The 15650-nt window shown below is 38.7% G+C and overlaps 1 protein-coding gene and 1 long non-coding RNA gene across 3 annotated transcripts in view; both read right to left on the bottom strand.

Annotated features, from left to right (window-relative positions):
• Positions 1 to 13449, bottom strand: part of ITM2B (integral membrane protein 2B) — a 28238-nt gene extending 14789 nt beyond the window's left edge. The window contains exon 1 of the mRNA XM_059684632.1: positions 13208 to 13449. Coding sequence (XP_059540615.1) covers positions 13208 to 13324 — 117 coding nt within the window. The 5' untranslated portion in view covers positions 13325 to 13449. The remainder of the gene's footprint in view (positions 1 to 13207) is intronic.
• LOC132228357 (uncharacterized) lies at positions 143 to 13201 on the bottom strand. Of its 2 annotated transcripts, XR_009451335.1 has the most exons (3): positions 12769 to 13201; positions 10697 to 11539; positions 143 to 8391 (listed from the first exon to the last, which is right to left on the bottom strand). It is a non-coding gene; the product is annotated as an uncharacterized LOC132228357 (long non-coding RNA). The 2 variants fall into 2 exon arrangements; XR_009451336.1 differs by lacking the exon at positions 10697 to 11539.
• Positions 13450 to 15650: the final 2201 nt, after the last annotated feature.

Consider the following 15650-nt stretch of genomic DNA (forward strand, 5'->3'; position numbering starts at 1 on the left):
TGAGAATGACGGAAGGCTACATAGGTTATAATACCATCTATATGACATTCTAGAAAAGGCAAACTCTAGGAACAGAAAACTGGGACTGGAGTGAGAGACAGGAATGAATACAAAGTGATATGAAGGATTTTTTTTTAGGGGGGGGGGGGATTTGAGGAAAATATTCTGTATATGACTGTTTACACTTGTCAAAATTACCAGAACTGTATACCTAAAAAGGCCAGACTTTCCAGTATTCAATACTTCAGTAAACTCGAATTCCTTTCCTTTCTCAACTTATGAGCAGCAAGGACAGGTTTTGTGTGTGTGTTTTATTTTTCCTAAGACCCAATTAAATGATACTAAAGAAGCTGAAAAAGGTAAAAATCTGTAAGAAAAAGAAGAGAAAAATAAGATTGATATCAGACAAGAAATGTCAAAATTTTAGAGGATGAAAGACAGCTGGACAAGTGGTATTTTAACTTTCCCATCTCAATTACTTCATCATAAGTGTGCGTTATCTGATAGGGTTGTTGTGGGGATTAAATGAGAAAGTATATGAAGCATTTAAATCATTATTGGGTACATAGTAAATACAAACTGCTTAATAAATGACAGCTGTCATTTCCTTCACCAGCTGATTTAGCTGAGATAAGCTGAAATAAAAATCTACTAAGGTTGAAGCAAATAAAAAGCAATCTACAAAAAAAAAAAAAAGCAATCTACAATTGAAAAGGCCAATTGCAAAAAGACTTACATTACTGGACAACAAAATTAAATCCCTTTCCATTCCAGTAAGAATTTTAAAATAAACAAACAAAAACCTTGGTTATCATTTAAAATCTACTTTAAAAATTCCAAAATGCTCTCCTAACTATAATCTTAGACGCACAAAAGTTATGTCAGAGATTGCTCCAATTTATTATTTTTAAGCTATAAAGACCGCAAAGGTTTGTTTGCATTTTCTTATTCATTTAAATCAGTATTTGACTTGTCAAACAAGATTGCTACAATCTCAGCTATGGTGACAAAAGTCCACATGGGAAATGCTGTGTCTGACATAGCAAAAGAAAGCAGTTTTTCAAGTGATTATCATTACATGAATAGAGTTATTATACTATTCTGTACTTGGAATAGGGGGAGATTTAAAAATGAGAAATTAATCTAAAATTACAATGTCTACAAAACCCATTTCTCATTAATGAACATCCTTTACTGTTAAAAAATCCTACAATATACAAGCAGCAATACAGGCACAAAAAGAAATTAAAATTTAAAGCCATTGTGTCACAATCTAACTATTTTAAGAAATCTATAAAATCTGAACCACATATTGGCATTCATTCTATATAATCAGCACAGGTCTATGTTTAGAAAATAGGTCAGAAATAAAAAATCAGGCTGTAAATGCTTTTAGTGCTAGATCATAACTCACTCACTTTTATATCATTAGGAACAAAGCAGAATATTAATATATGAATATGTACCTTAAAAATCTTTTATTCTTTTATATATATATATATAAAATTCATATTGGTGAGATTTAAAGGCAATGGGTAGTCAAAAGAAAAGTCTAGACCAGAACTTACAGGCAGATTTATAAACAATGGTATTACATATGCTACTTATGGTGAATTGTAGCCTTTACCAGGAATAAATTGGTCAAAATAGGTTTCTTCTGCCACTGCCTAATCATGAGTTCATATTGTTCCTAATAAGAATGTCAACTGTCTTTCTGAAAATTTTAAGTATGATAGGAATTTTAGGTATGTTCTATAATTCATTATAACATTAAATGTAAAGATTAGAGGGGGGAAAGCAAACCTGTTCTAGACTCATTTTTGTTTAAACCTTGGATCTTAATGTTACTCAACAAGAGAATTACACATTCATATTCAAATATGAATAATTCCATTTAAAATGCAGAATTTTTTAGAAGAAAATTCCTAGTATATTCTATTAAAAGCATAAAATAATTTAAATGGAAACTTATATCTTCCGACCAAGTTGAAAAATTTCAAAGTTAATACATGACTACTAGAAAAATAAATCCAGTTCTTGAGATGGGGGATATTTGTCTCTATAGAGTGAAATGTAAAAAGTACTTTGAGCCCTGGCTCAGTGGTTAGAGTGTCACCCTGCGGGTTCCATTCCTGGTCAAGGGCAAGCATCTGGGTTGCAGGTTGGATCCCCAGCCCTGGTCTGGGCGTGTGCAGGGGCAACCAATCCATATGTCTCTCTCACATTATTGTTTCTTCTTTTCTGTTTCTCTTCTTCTCTTCCCGTTTCTCTCTCCCTCCCTCCCTTGCTACTTCTACTCTCTCTAAAAATCAATGGGGGAAAAAATATCCTGGTGTGAGGATTAACACATAAAATAAAATTAAAAGTGCTTTGAACCCTATGCCTAAGTATTAAATGCATCTACAATAAATACTCAGTAGTCATTTGATCTTATTCCCTCATTCCACCAGTCTTCTAGCTCTTGGATCCCAGGGTGTTGTTTTCTTGTGAAAGCAGATACAGACATTTAAGTAGGTTGTGATTAATTTGGTTTACATAATTGGTTAGTCTATCTCAGCTACACTAAGTGCTTCTCAAACATTGGGGCCGTTTAGTAACTTAAAAATTCCTAGTCTAGGGTCTGGCCATGCAATAGGTGTCTCTGAATATATGATCAGTTTAGTTCTCAGAAAGAAAAGCTTCCATGTGGAAGGACCATGAAAAGGCATTTTAGTCCAATACATCATTTTATATTATATTTATAAATATAATGAAAGCCAGAAAAGTTAAGTAAAATTATTTGTGTATTATCACAGAACTAATAAGGCCTAAATATCATCTGACTCCATGTGCATCTTAGGGAAGAGGAAGCATGAAGATATTAGGTCAACCACCTGACTAACAACTCAGGCAAATTAATTCTGGTAATAGGTAAAGTGACATGATGTCAAAACTGGATAATACTCATATCCAACAACAACAACAAAAACATAGCCTGAGTTTCTACAGAATTCTGCATCATAATGGGTTTACCTCAATTAAACCACACACATAATAAGTGCTGTGCCAGATTTTTATCTACTGTTCATCAAAGCATAGTAATAAAAAAGTATTAAAATCATATGCACAGAAGCAAAAAACAATAAAGAAAAATAATTCAGGCACAACAGCTTATATAAGCATGTCAAAATAAATGAAAAAGATATTAAGTACAAAATGAAACCTAAGTAAAGTTAAGAGTGATAAAGCCACAAGGCAAAACCACAAAGTTGGTGATGAGTTGTTGCTCTAAAGGAGACAGTTTTGGAGCTTTAAAGAGGAAAACCAGAAAATGCCTTATATATCTCTCTCCAGGCAATCCTGTCTGACCTTAAACTAGTGCTAATAATGCAGCTGGTTTCCATTATCTATTATTAATTATCATTAAGTCCATTTTTAATGTTTAAGACATAGTCTAATAAATCTTTAAAAAGCTATCAAGATAGCAAAATTCAAAGTCCTATTGATTTCCAGTTAAATGTTTATCTTTACGTCTTCCCGAAAGCTGGACAGAGTAATAGTAAAAAGAATAAACAAAATAAACCTTAATACAGAGAATAAAAATGAATGACAGCAAACTATGTCAATAAAAATTTGAAAGTTGAAAGCACAAGGAAAAACATCTGAAGCTTCTAGAGGAAAAAAGTAAAGCAAAACTGGCCATGTTCAAAGAACCAGGAATCAGAATGGCATCAGACCAGAAGATAACAAAATGCTGGAGGGAAAAATTACTAACCTAGAATTTTATACCCAGATGATTTATTAATTAAATGTGAGGATCAAGATTCTCAGACATGCATGGTTTCAAAAATATTGATCTCAGATTCATAAAACTATCATCCAACATGGGATGGAGGCAAAGTTCATTCAAATCTAGGATAGCAATTACCCTCAGGACATCTGCATAGCAACATGGTTGGATTGTAACCAGTCTAGATGATAACACTGAAGAATAATAAGTGGACTATCACCAAGAAAACAGGAAACATGATCAAGCTACCTGATAAGTGTGTATATACAGAAAAGCAATTATACTACTGTCAGAGAGTCTGAAGATGAATCAGCAATAAGTACATAGAAAAATAAGCAATTCTCCCTCTCAGTCTAAGGAGCAATTATCAAATAATAAAAAGGTTTTGTATGAGAAAGGTAGTATAAAGTCATTCTATACTACTCAGATGTGAATAATGTTTATGTCAATTATAAAAACAAAGAATATAAATTTAACCAGAAATTACTATAACTATACCAGGAAAATAGATTATGCGCAATATATAAAAGTATATAGAAAAAGCTAAATATTCACTTTTTTTATTATTAGGAAGCCAGTACGCAATACAGATTGCAAAAAACAAAAAAATAGAAAAAAACCCACAAACAATGAAACAGCAGTATATGCAAGTATTTAGAGAAGCTCTCCAAATGTGGTCCAGGAACACCCTTTCACAGGACCCACCTGTTAGAACTATTCTTATAATAAAACCAAGACAATGTTTTCTTCATTATTCTCAGACTAGTGTACAGTGGAGTTTCCAAAAGCTAAGTGGATGGTAGTACAACAGGCCGGCTGCAGAAGCTGATATGTGAATCCAGCTGCCTTCTATTAAGCTAAGTAAAGAATGCTACAAAAACAGAAAACAATGTTACTTAGCTTCTGAATGCTAAAGCAATTTTTTAACCTTTTTCATTTCATGGCACACATAAACTAATTACTAAAATTCTATGCACACCAAAAAATGTATTATATTTTTTGCCAATCTGACAAAAATAAATACAATTTTGAGTCATTCACACCAGACTGTTATTGTATTGGCTGTCATTTTTTTTTTTTAAAATCTAAGTGAAAGGGGTCAGTTCCCCTGACTAAATAGTCAGGTATTGTATGTTTTAAAAATTCTCATGACACACTGGTTGAAATTCACTGTGCTAAACAGTTTTTATGTTGTAGGAATGCATCCTCTCCAGTTGGTGGGGGCCTATGTGTGAAATAGCAAGAATATCCTATATAATAAAAGGCTAATATGCAAATCAACTGAACATCAGAATGACCAGTCATCACACTGACCACCAGGGGGCAGACGCTCAACGTAGGAGCTGCCTCCTGGTGGTCAGTGCACTCCCACAGGGGCAGCACCGCTCAGCCAGAAGCCAGGCTCACAGCTGGCGAGCGCAGAGGCTGTGGCTGGAGCCTCTCCCACCTCCACAGCAGTACTAAAGATGGCCGACTGATGGTTTAGGCCCACTTGGCCTAAGCCGTCAGTCAGACATCCCCCGAGGGCTCCCGGATTGCAAGAGGGCACAGGCTGGGCTGAGGGACGCCCTCCCCATCCCCACACTGTCCAGTGCACGAATTTCATGCACCAGGCCTCTAGTTGTTATATAATTGACATGTGAGGGAGAGTAATATTACAAAGCAAGAATAAAGGGAATAAAATGGGCAAAAGCACTAACACTTGACAGTTTCAACAGAGTGTTGTTTTCACAACACTATGCAAAGTTGGTACCACCATCTGTATTTTACAAATGAGGACACAAGCTTGGGAGGATTTCTGACTTGCCCAAATTAATATACAGGTTACAGTATTATCATTTGCCTGTAGGACCTAACAGTATCTGTAAATGGCTTTAGGTTTGAGGCATTAATCTATAAAAGCAAAAAATTAATAACTGCTTTGCTTAATTTATTTCTTGAAGTCTGTTACTTCTAAAAATATTTAAGGTAAGCTTACTTAAAACCAGTGATATCTGCAAAGCTGAATCAAAAGCAAAAAGGAAAACTGGATAGATACTACATTTGTCTCGCATCATGAAACTGTGTGAATGGAAAACCCTGTAACAAAGTTAGAGTTGTAATAACTCTAACAGTAGTAATAACAATAATAGCGGCTAGTATTTATGGAGTCTTACTCTGTTACAGCATTGTGATAAGCTTTTAGATGATCATATTCCCTATTTTGCTGATGGAGAAACTGAGACAGGGTTGAAATAATTTACCAAAGTATCACAGTGGTAAAGGCAGGATTTATACTCTTAATCATAAAGTCTTGACAATATTGTCCTGAACTGTACCTCTCTTCTGCTTGAGGGGACTGGGGCAAAAAGGAAAAAAATATTCTTTTGATTCTTCCCCCAACCATTTAAAAATGTAAAAATCATTCTTAGCTCATGTGCCATATAAAAATTGGTAGCAGCAGACTATCTTTGGGCCCATGGACCATAATTTACCAGCACGGCTCTTCACTACAAAGGAAACTAAAACAGCTGTCCATGTCAGGCCTCTAGTGTCTTTTTGCCTAAAATGCTTGTATGAATTAGTTAATATTTAACAATAATATTTCAAATAAAAACCCTGATTCTAGTGCTTAAAAATTAGAGGGCTGAGCAACACTGAATCCATATTAAAAATGAACAATGTTCTAACTTGTTTAATATGCAAAACACCCAGCTTCGCTAATTCATTTTCTTGGACCCAGGAGGCATGGAGTTTGCCCTTTTTGCTTAATATGACTAGCATTACACTATCTGAAACTGATGGGCCTGGGAAAATTTTTTCTAGCATTAAAATGAAAGCAAAAAAAAATGATTTTTTTCCTACAAAATCTGATGGAATAGTATATACAGCAGAACAGAAATACTAGAAAAGGGTTGGCTAACAAAATGTTATGAAATGCAGATCTTAAATCAACTAGCTCTTAAAATCATTTTTCCCAGCATAAAGATGGGTCTTCTTTTGGATGTCACATTTTTGGCTCTTATATTAAACTAAAGGCCCAGAGCACAAAATTCATGGAAGGAGGGGTGGAGGGGGTCCCCTCAGCCTGGCCTGCACCCTCTCCAATCCAGGACCCCTTGGGGGATGTCTGACTGCTGGTTTAGGCCCAATCCCTGTGGGGCCTAAACCGCCAGTCGGACATCCCTCTTGAAATCTGGGACCACTGGCTCCTAACCACTCACCTGCCTGCCTGTCTGATCACCCCTAACCACCTCTGCCTCCCTGCCTGATCGCCCCTCACCGCCCTCAACTGCTAGCCTGATCATCCCTAACTGCTCCCCTGCTGGCCTGAATGCCCCTAACCGCCTCTGCCTCGGCCCCACCACCATGGTTTTGTCTGGAAGGAGGACCGGACAACCAGAAGATGTCCAGTCAACCCAGTCTAATTAGCATATTACCCTTTTATTAGTATAGATAATTTTAAACATTATAATCATATTTAAAGAAAAAAATAAATTCAAGATTTAACCTATTTTTAACTCATTCTGCAAAACATAGACTTAAGTTTCTTAAAATGATTTTGGCATTAAAAGTTAAACATTCAGAAATACAAAAATCCATCAAAACTATGCCAAAAAGGCTTATGCAAATATTCAAAACCTCAAAGTATTAAATATATAACACCATACTTAGTATTAATTTCCCAAACAAGTTTCCAAGATATTTAACTTCAAAATGTTAGTGTTTTAACTTCAACATTAATTTTTCTTGATATATTTTCATTAGCTCTAAGTCATAAAATTACTGCTGGAAACTTATCAGCATTAAAGTAAAAAAAGAAATAAATGAAAAATTAGAAATCCCTCTATCATAAAGAGTAATTTCCTTATTTCTGTAACTCAAGACTGAAATTCTTCTGCTTAAGAATATTCTTGATTTCCTCCCAAATGGTAGAATATAGAAATGCTCCCTAAAAGTTATTTTTACCTCTACTCAATTTAAGAGCACAAAAAGTCTTCAATTGTTTAAAATAATTTTATTCATGCAATTGTTAGAAAGTACAATTTTATTGTAGTTTTCCTAAAAGCAGTTAAGAATATGTATCATAAATACTGATTAAAGAGGATAATCACAATTTCATATTTTTTCAATGATTTTTCTTAGGGTCATATCTCTAATATAATTTCCAATTTTCAACTTTCAGCAGTCTACCCTGTGATTCTCACTGTTAAGCTTTGTACAAAGAACAAAACAGAGCCAAGAAAATAACTCTTCACACATAATATAAGCTTCTTGAAAATATAGCTGCAGTATTACTATTTTCTACAACGTATAAACAACAACCTCATTCAGAAATTCAAAATTGTCAAATCCTTTATTTAACAGACAGCAGTTATGGCCTGAAGAATATCTTCGAGGGCAAAGTCCTTAACTTCTTCAGTCTGAGCACTAATAAAAAGTGCCAACAAGTTTAAGAGAATAAATTCATCAATGTATCGGAGGAGAAATTTTTCCTGGATCATCCTCTACTGATAACAAAGATAGACAAAGCAGTCCAAGTACCATTAGTTATAATGTGAATTCAGAAAATATTTCCTGTTGAAAAAACAGCATGCCTTTCAAATAGACACCTCAGTTATTTAAGTTACGATTCGATAGCACTAAAAGAAAATGTCCCACAATTACTACTTATAACATTTTCAATGTACATTAAAAGCAAGTCAAACTTCAGCAATACATAAAGAAAACCTCTTAAGTTAAATTCTAAATCAACTTAAAAAGGCTTATAACTGTGTGTTCCAAGAGATATTTCTATTCAAAAATACTTCTACACACTTAAACCTCTTTCTTACATGAGAGTTGAATTCCACAATGTCTTAAAAGTGTATGATTTTGCCAAGGATAGTATACCTGCTTGTCTAGTCAGGAGAAAATATGTTTAAGATGACACTGGGAATACCCCAAGCAGATAACTTGTCCTCCAACTGTATAATATGCAACCTGGTCCACACTCTGCAGCAGCAGTATCCAATGGGGCATGTGTACACAGGAGGTCTTGCCAAGTCACTTGGCATGTACAGAGCAAATAATTTATCTCCCAATACTAAACCTTCTCTTCACATATCAATACCCTCATGGAGAACCAAATGTAATGCCTGCAAAGCTTTTACAGACTGATGTTTACAAACACTAGGTAATGATATGCACTTGTCAAGGAGAACCAAGCTCCCAATCCCCTCTGTGAAGATCAACACATTTCAGTAAATGTCATCACATATTTTGTTCCTTCTTTCCTCTGCTCCCAACCACCAAAAAAAAAAAAAAAATCAGAAAAACAAAGACCACCACCAAAAAAGCTAAATTATAAAACCCTCTAGCCCGGTTTAATGCAAATAGGAAATGCCAGTAAGTGCCAAGAATAAGGGCCCAAATAGCCATTTTCTGATTGGTAACTTAGACCTTACTGGGTTAGTATTTCACTTTTTCTCAAGCTTCCATCCTGCCCCATCTTCTCACCCACATAAACACTTTAATTTGATGAACATCTCCCATTTGCCCTAGGCAGTTTGGCCCAGTGGATAGAGCATAGGCCTCTGGACCAAAGGTCCTGGGTTCAATTCTGGTCAAGGGCACGTACCCAGATTACAGGCTCCTCCCCAGCCTGAGCCCTGTTTGGGGCTCGTGCAGGAGGCAACCAATTGATGTGTTTCTCACATCGATCTTTATTTCTCTCTCTTCCACTCTCTCTAAAAAATCAATGGAAACATATCCTCTGGTGAGGATTAAAAAAAAAAATCTCCCTTTTAAGAATGTCTACAACTCCAATGTACGAGAAGAGGTAATATGATTTATCAGCAAAATGCATGCCGTATGGAATATCTTTGAAGCAAACGTTAGCCTTTACCAGGTTGGACACTGAGAAAGGTATTTCATAATTATGCATTACAACAAAATGAGTTGTTGACAACTATTGCTCTACAGCCAGAGTGGGGATGTCCGGGCCCATTGGGACATATAAGGCCTGTGAAATCATTTGGTCTGGCCTTGCCAAGGCACTAGGGGTGAGCTAATTAAATGTTTGCCCAAATATAGCAGGCCAGTTTTTAAGTTGATAATTTTGTATGGCCTGTGAATGATATTATAAATATCCAAATTGCCCTTGGCAGAAAAAATGTCCCCCACGCGTTCTACACCGACATAACCCAAAATGAATATTTGATTTATTACATAATACCTCTCTCTATTCATCTCCTTTCTCTTTGACCTATTGCTACTTAAGATGAGGAAGGAACGTAACATGCAAAATACAGGAAGGATAACAGTCTGGTTAGGGTGAGGAGGTAGTTATTTTCCACAATGAAAACAATTTAATTTCTGCCAAATATAATTATATAGTCCTAGCCTCTGCATAGAATTTTAAAACTGGAAGAGTCCTTACGAACCATTTGGTCCTACCATGTTATCTTACTAAAATCTTAAACCCAAGTCCAAACAGTTAAGTAACGACTTAACTGAGATATCTGACTCAGTACATCAAGTATCTTCTTTGACATTTGCACATCTATAACAAACGATTTTGCAAAGTTCAAAGTTACAGACACAAACATAATTTTTGCCTGTAACATAAAACATGCATTAATTTCAAATTCACCTGGTATACAAAACATAGGTAGTACTTTTAGCTGTTTTTACACATCGAAGAGTTTTGTGCTAATTGGGACAGGTGGAGGAAGGTGAAAATAGTTAAAGGGAAATGTAGGAAAAGAATAAAAAATAGCACAGCTTGTTGAGATAAAAAAAAAAAATCAACAGATATGGCTATTGGAATTAACAGTTACTGAAAAGACAAGATTGAAAAATGGGGCAATAAAACTGCTTCCAGTGGGTTCTCATCCTAAAGTGAGAAAAGAGCTAAAGAAACAGCAAAAGATAAGAGCAGTGTAAAAGTACTGGAATGCGTATTACATAAGCCAGCTGACCGGAGTGATGGAATTCTTGAAGCATAAGGTAGTAGAATCTGTATTTTCAAATCAGAGTCCCCGATGATATGAGAGCAAGTGCCCCTTAAGAGTACATTTTGAGCCTCAGCCGGTGTGGCTCAGTGGATAGAGCATCGGCCTTCAGACCGAAAGGGCCTGGGTTCGATTCCGGTCAAGGGCACATGCCCGGGTTGCGGGCTCGATCCCCAGTAGGGGACGTGCAGGAGGCAGCCGATCCATGAATTCTCTCTACTCATGGATGTTTCTCTCTCTCTCTCTCCCTCCCCCCTTCCTCTCTGAAATCAATAAAAATATTTAATAATAAAAAAAAAGAGTACATTTTGAGAAACGCTGTTTTTTAGGATACTGTGTTCTAGGAGGGTTAAAGGTATTACCAAGTCTTGTTCAGGAGTTCTGGTCCATAACTAGCTTTACTTGATCCTCTCAACAAAAGGAAAGCCTCCAGAAGGGTGATTCTGTGCAGAATCCAGGCAGTCAAACTAGGTGGTTACTGTATAGTCACCCCAAGGAGCCAGAGAACATTATGTAATCACTGCCCAAGCTCTAAGATGAAGAGAGAGCTCTTTCACAAATGTGTGTTATAAAATACGCTTTCCATTTATCATTAAGTGACTAGCTGATTGTAAGGATTCTATTTTTCATGTACAGCAGTATTTTATCACTTGCTGAAGAAATCTTTGAGCTTATAGCCAGAAAAAGAATTAGTCATTTTGTATCTGTCCATTCATCCATAACTGCTGTGCGGTCACAAAGGAAGACTCTAGCCCTCACAGCTTAGTTCCAGTATTTTTTCTTTGGATATGGGGATCTGAGGAAATAGAAATGGAAAACAAAGCACAGAGCTATGAATGGTTACTTTTTTATAGCTGCTCTAACCAAAAAAATGTGAATATGGTGAAATAGTTAGAAATCCTGAGGATCTAAAAACAGGGTCAACATTTCAGAAATGGCAGTAAATGTCAAAAGTTGGATTTAAAGCTGCCCAGCAAATTTGTTCTGATTTCTGTGCAGCTTCAAATCTTCACTTCGGGGGAACAGAGCAAAGCTGTCTGAAGTGACATCATCTGATGCTCCCCTCCCCCCTTTGTAATGGGAGGAATCATACTTGTTTATACCATTTAAAAAGACATATAATAGGATTAAAACCTATCTATATACATATATATATGTATTTGAGACTGCTGTGACTGGGCATTTGATTATCAATCTATTTCAGGTACACTGAATGTTACTTAAATATAGAGCTAAGGTAATTTGCTACTGGAATCATGGTCTGTGCATTCCAAACATTTTCTTGTAAGACCAAGCCTGTTTGCAATGGATTCAGAAAAACAATACAATATCCAAACTTAATCCTTCGGGAATAAGTTCACTGTTCCTATTCCAAGGCAAGGCAGACATTTAAAATCAACCCTGACCTTTGTGTTTTTAACTAGAACATTTCCAAAAATAAGTACAGGCTAACATTCCTACATCCGGATTAACATTAAATTCTCAAACATTTTTATAGTATATTAGTGGCCTAATTTTCAGTAACAATTTTCAGTAGGGTATATAAAAAATAATGCGTATGACGCATGCCTGCACACAAACTGAGTTTTTTTTAAAAGTTAAAACTTAGTTTAACCTAGTGATAGTAAGTCTTGAAAAATGCAAACGAAGATGAGCACAATTATGATTTCACTCCTGGTTTTACTTAGAACTAAAAGAGGGGTTTTGTAAAATTAAAGGAACATTTTATAAGGGACGTAGGACAAGTTTGCTACATTTAGTTTCACTTAGCCTAAAGGGTCCTATAAAAGCCAACTGTCGGTTTTACACTCACATCTACATAGTAATTACTGATCTTTAGCTGCAATATTTTAGTTATAAAACCTGCAGCCAGAAGCTGCCCTGCGCACCTTCACCTGGCCGTCCCCCCGCGCCCGCCCCCCTCGCTCCCTCTCCCGACCCCATCCTGGAGTTCACCTGCCAACAGCGAAGGGCCGTGGGGAAAGGAGGTAAAGAAGAAAATGCTTTTTAAATGACGAGGCTTACAGTGGGCGGACTTAGTCCAAGTGCTGTTCAGCCTCCAAGCGAAAGTAGGAAGCAGCAGGGCTTTGGGCTGGCTGTGATGTCAGCCATTTTAGGCACATCACTCACACCGGGAGGAAGTGCCAAACTCCGGAGTTGTTTGTGAGGCTTTGCTGGTCGCCGCTGGCCTCCGGGTCGCAGGAACCCGGTCCCCGCCCCGCGACTGCACCGACGGCCGCGAGCTCGCACAGTTCTTCCATCCTTCTCTCTCCAGGCCCCCCAGGCCCCCCGCCCCGCGTCAGGCACGGCTTCCTGCACACGCACTTTCTTACAAAGAAGCTGCGGCCAGACAAGCAAGGGGCGCAGCCCGAGAAGCAGGGGGAGCCCGGCTCCCTCGGCCCCGCGCCCCGCGCAGCTCACCGGCCCAGCCCGGCCCGGCCCGCCCGGCCCTCCGCCCTCGGACCTTGCAGTCCACCGCGACGGCGTCGGGGGGGATGATGAGCGCCTCCTCGCTGCTCTTGGGTTCGTCCTTCTTGGCCTCCTTCTGGGCCAGAGCCGAGTTGAACGTCACCTTCACCATGGCGGGGCCGGGGTGCCCACGGAGGGCGGCGGCGGGCTTGAGGCGCGGCTTTCGGAGCGGAGCGGCACGGGCGGCTCGGCGGCGGGCAGGCAGCGACTGCGGCAGCGCTCCCGCAGCCCCGCAGCTCCCGGGCGAGGGCGGAGTCCGCTCGCGCAGCCCCGGGAGGGGGCGGGGCCTGGGCGGGGCGGGGCGGGGCTGGTTGGGGAAGTGGGCGGGGCCGAGGGGCCAACCCCGCGGGGAGCCAGGCTCTGCCGGCGCCCGCCCGCAGGCCCCACGCGTGATCCGGGAATGAAGGGAGGGGCGCTCCTGGGTGCGGACCTGGATTTTCTAGTTCTGAATTCGCTCCCAACAGGTTTCCCAGACGCAGTGCTACAGTTCTGTAGAGAAATCAGGTGCCCTTTCCTGGCTTCTCGGCGTACAAATGTTTAACCTCTGGCAGCACCAGGCCGACCCTTCCCTGCCTGCTGCCCCCCCTGCGAGTTCAAAGGCAGTGAAATGTTGGGGCGTGCATGTTCTCACTTCATTGTGGAACCGACTCAGTGGGGCGCAGGAATGTTTAATGGGCTCTATCTTTGGGATCTGAATTCTTTATCTTTCTCAGACCTCACCCAAGGGCGTTACCTGACTCAGACTTGCCTGGTCTTCTCCCTTCCCTGGGAAAGTTAATGCCTGCCCTGCCTAGTCCCAGAACAATTCAGAAGAAGCCTTTTGGCAGCTTTGTATTTCATACTTCTCACATTCCGAAAACAAAATGTTCCACTCTTATGCAGACTTGGACAAAACCCACATGCATACTGGCCTGATTTGTGATTCGAGGCAAGGTACTCCATGATGATGATGATGATGAGTCTTTAGTAGTTTTTTGGGGGGGAGGGGGGTGATTTTAAGGATAAAACAAAATTACATTTTGAAGAAATTTTAGTTAGAATTAATTCGAGAGAGGATACTGGCCAGCACTGTTATTGGATTAATGACCGTGTCAACAGATGGCCCTTCTCCCACCCACTCTGTTCTGGTTCAACCAGAGATGTGGGTGTGCTCTAAAATGTTTCAGCTGTGTCAGCTCTGCCCTGGGTCAACCATGAAGAAAGTAGGTCCTGCTCAAGGAGGGCTCGGGTTTCTTAAACTCCATAGAATCAGACCATCAATCTCAGAGAAACAGCCCAAGACCTCAGAATCTTTCTGATCATATACGTCCAAGAGTCATCCTGGATTGAGCTAGAAACCCAGTCCAGACCTTGAGTCTGCTTAGGCATTCTGGATTTCCAGTGAAAATGATTTCAGTGTTCAATGGAGTATAAGGAAGAGTTGGGTTTTAGTTCTCGTGAATTCTGACCCTAACTAGCCATATGACTTACAGCAACTTATTTAAACACTTGTCTAGGAATCAACTCTGTGGGATTGACTGTGAACTGACATGGTTTCATAGATTTCCTGAGACACTACAATTGAAGACTGAGGAATGCTGGAAGCAAGATCTGGAAGGTTATAAATGAATACACATATAGCCTTCCTGATTCTCTTTTTGTTGTGATGGAATGATGTAAAAAATACTCAAGGCATTTTGCACTAGGTAGAACTAGGGAAGAAAACAAAATTCTGAACAACACTATTCAACAAATTAGGAAACTGAGGCAAAGGAGGAACAAAGGAGTTTGACAGAAAAGGAAATCACAACCTCCCATTCTTACTTCCCCCCACTCCCGGTTTCTATTCTAAAAGATTCAGGACTAAAGGACTATCCATTGTTTTGTCTATCAACAGTTTGAAATTTTGTGTACTAGTAACAGTTAACAGTCGGCAAACAGTCTGGGAATAATCTCCTAGTTTTGTTTCTTCATTTTATTTGGTGTGTCTACAAAACTGTAGTGTACAACAGCAGAGATAATAAAGAAACTGGCTCAAGACCAAACATAGCAAATCCAGTCCCGTGATTTATAAAATGTTGCTCGTTGACCCTGGAAACTAAGGAGTGGGGGAAGGAGAGTTGATGACTCAACAAAAGAAAGTTAAAAACATAGTCATTAACTATTGAATGTAAGAGAGTTTTAGAAGTTCTTTGTTTTCCTTTTTTTCACATTGATTTTGAGAGAGTAAGAAGACTATTTTTAAAGTGATGGTAGCTTTACATTTCATCTTGATTTTCATGTTTGTTTTTCTACCTAACCTGGGGGGGAGGACAAAATAGAGCCAGCCAAATAAATTCAAGAATATTAGATCATTCAGATTTGTGTGATATGCTTGCACAGGGATTTCTTTTTTCAGGTTCTATCCCCATACCTCCTTCACTTTTAGCAGGATGATTGGAAAAACATTTTTGCAAATA

The sequence above is a fragment of the Myotis daubentonii genome, chromosome 2 (genome assembly GCF_963259705.1).
Source record: "Myotis daubentonii chromosome 2, mMyoDau2.1, whole genome shotgun sequence".
Lineage (NCBI taxonomy): Eukaryota > Metazoa > Chordata > Mammalia > Chiroptera > Vespertilionidae > Myotis > Myotis daubentonii.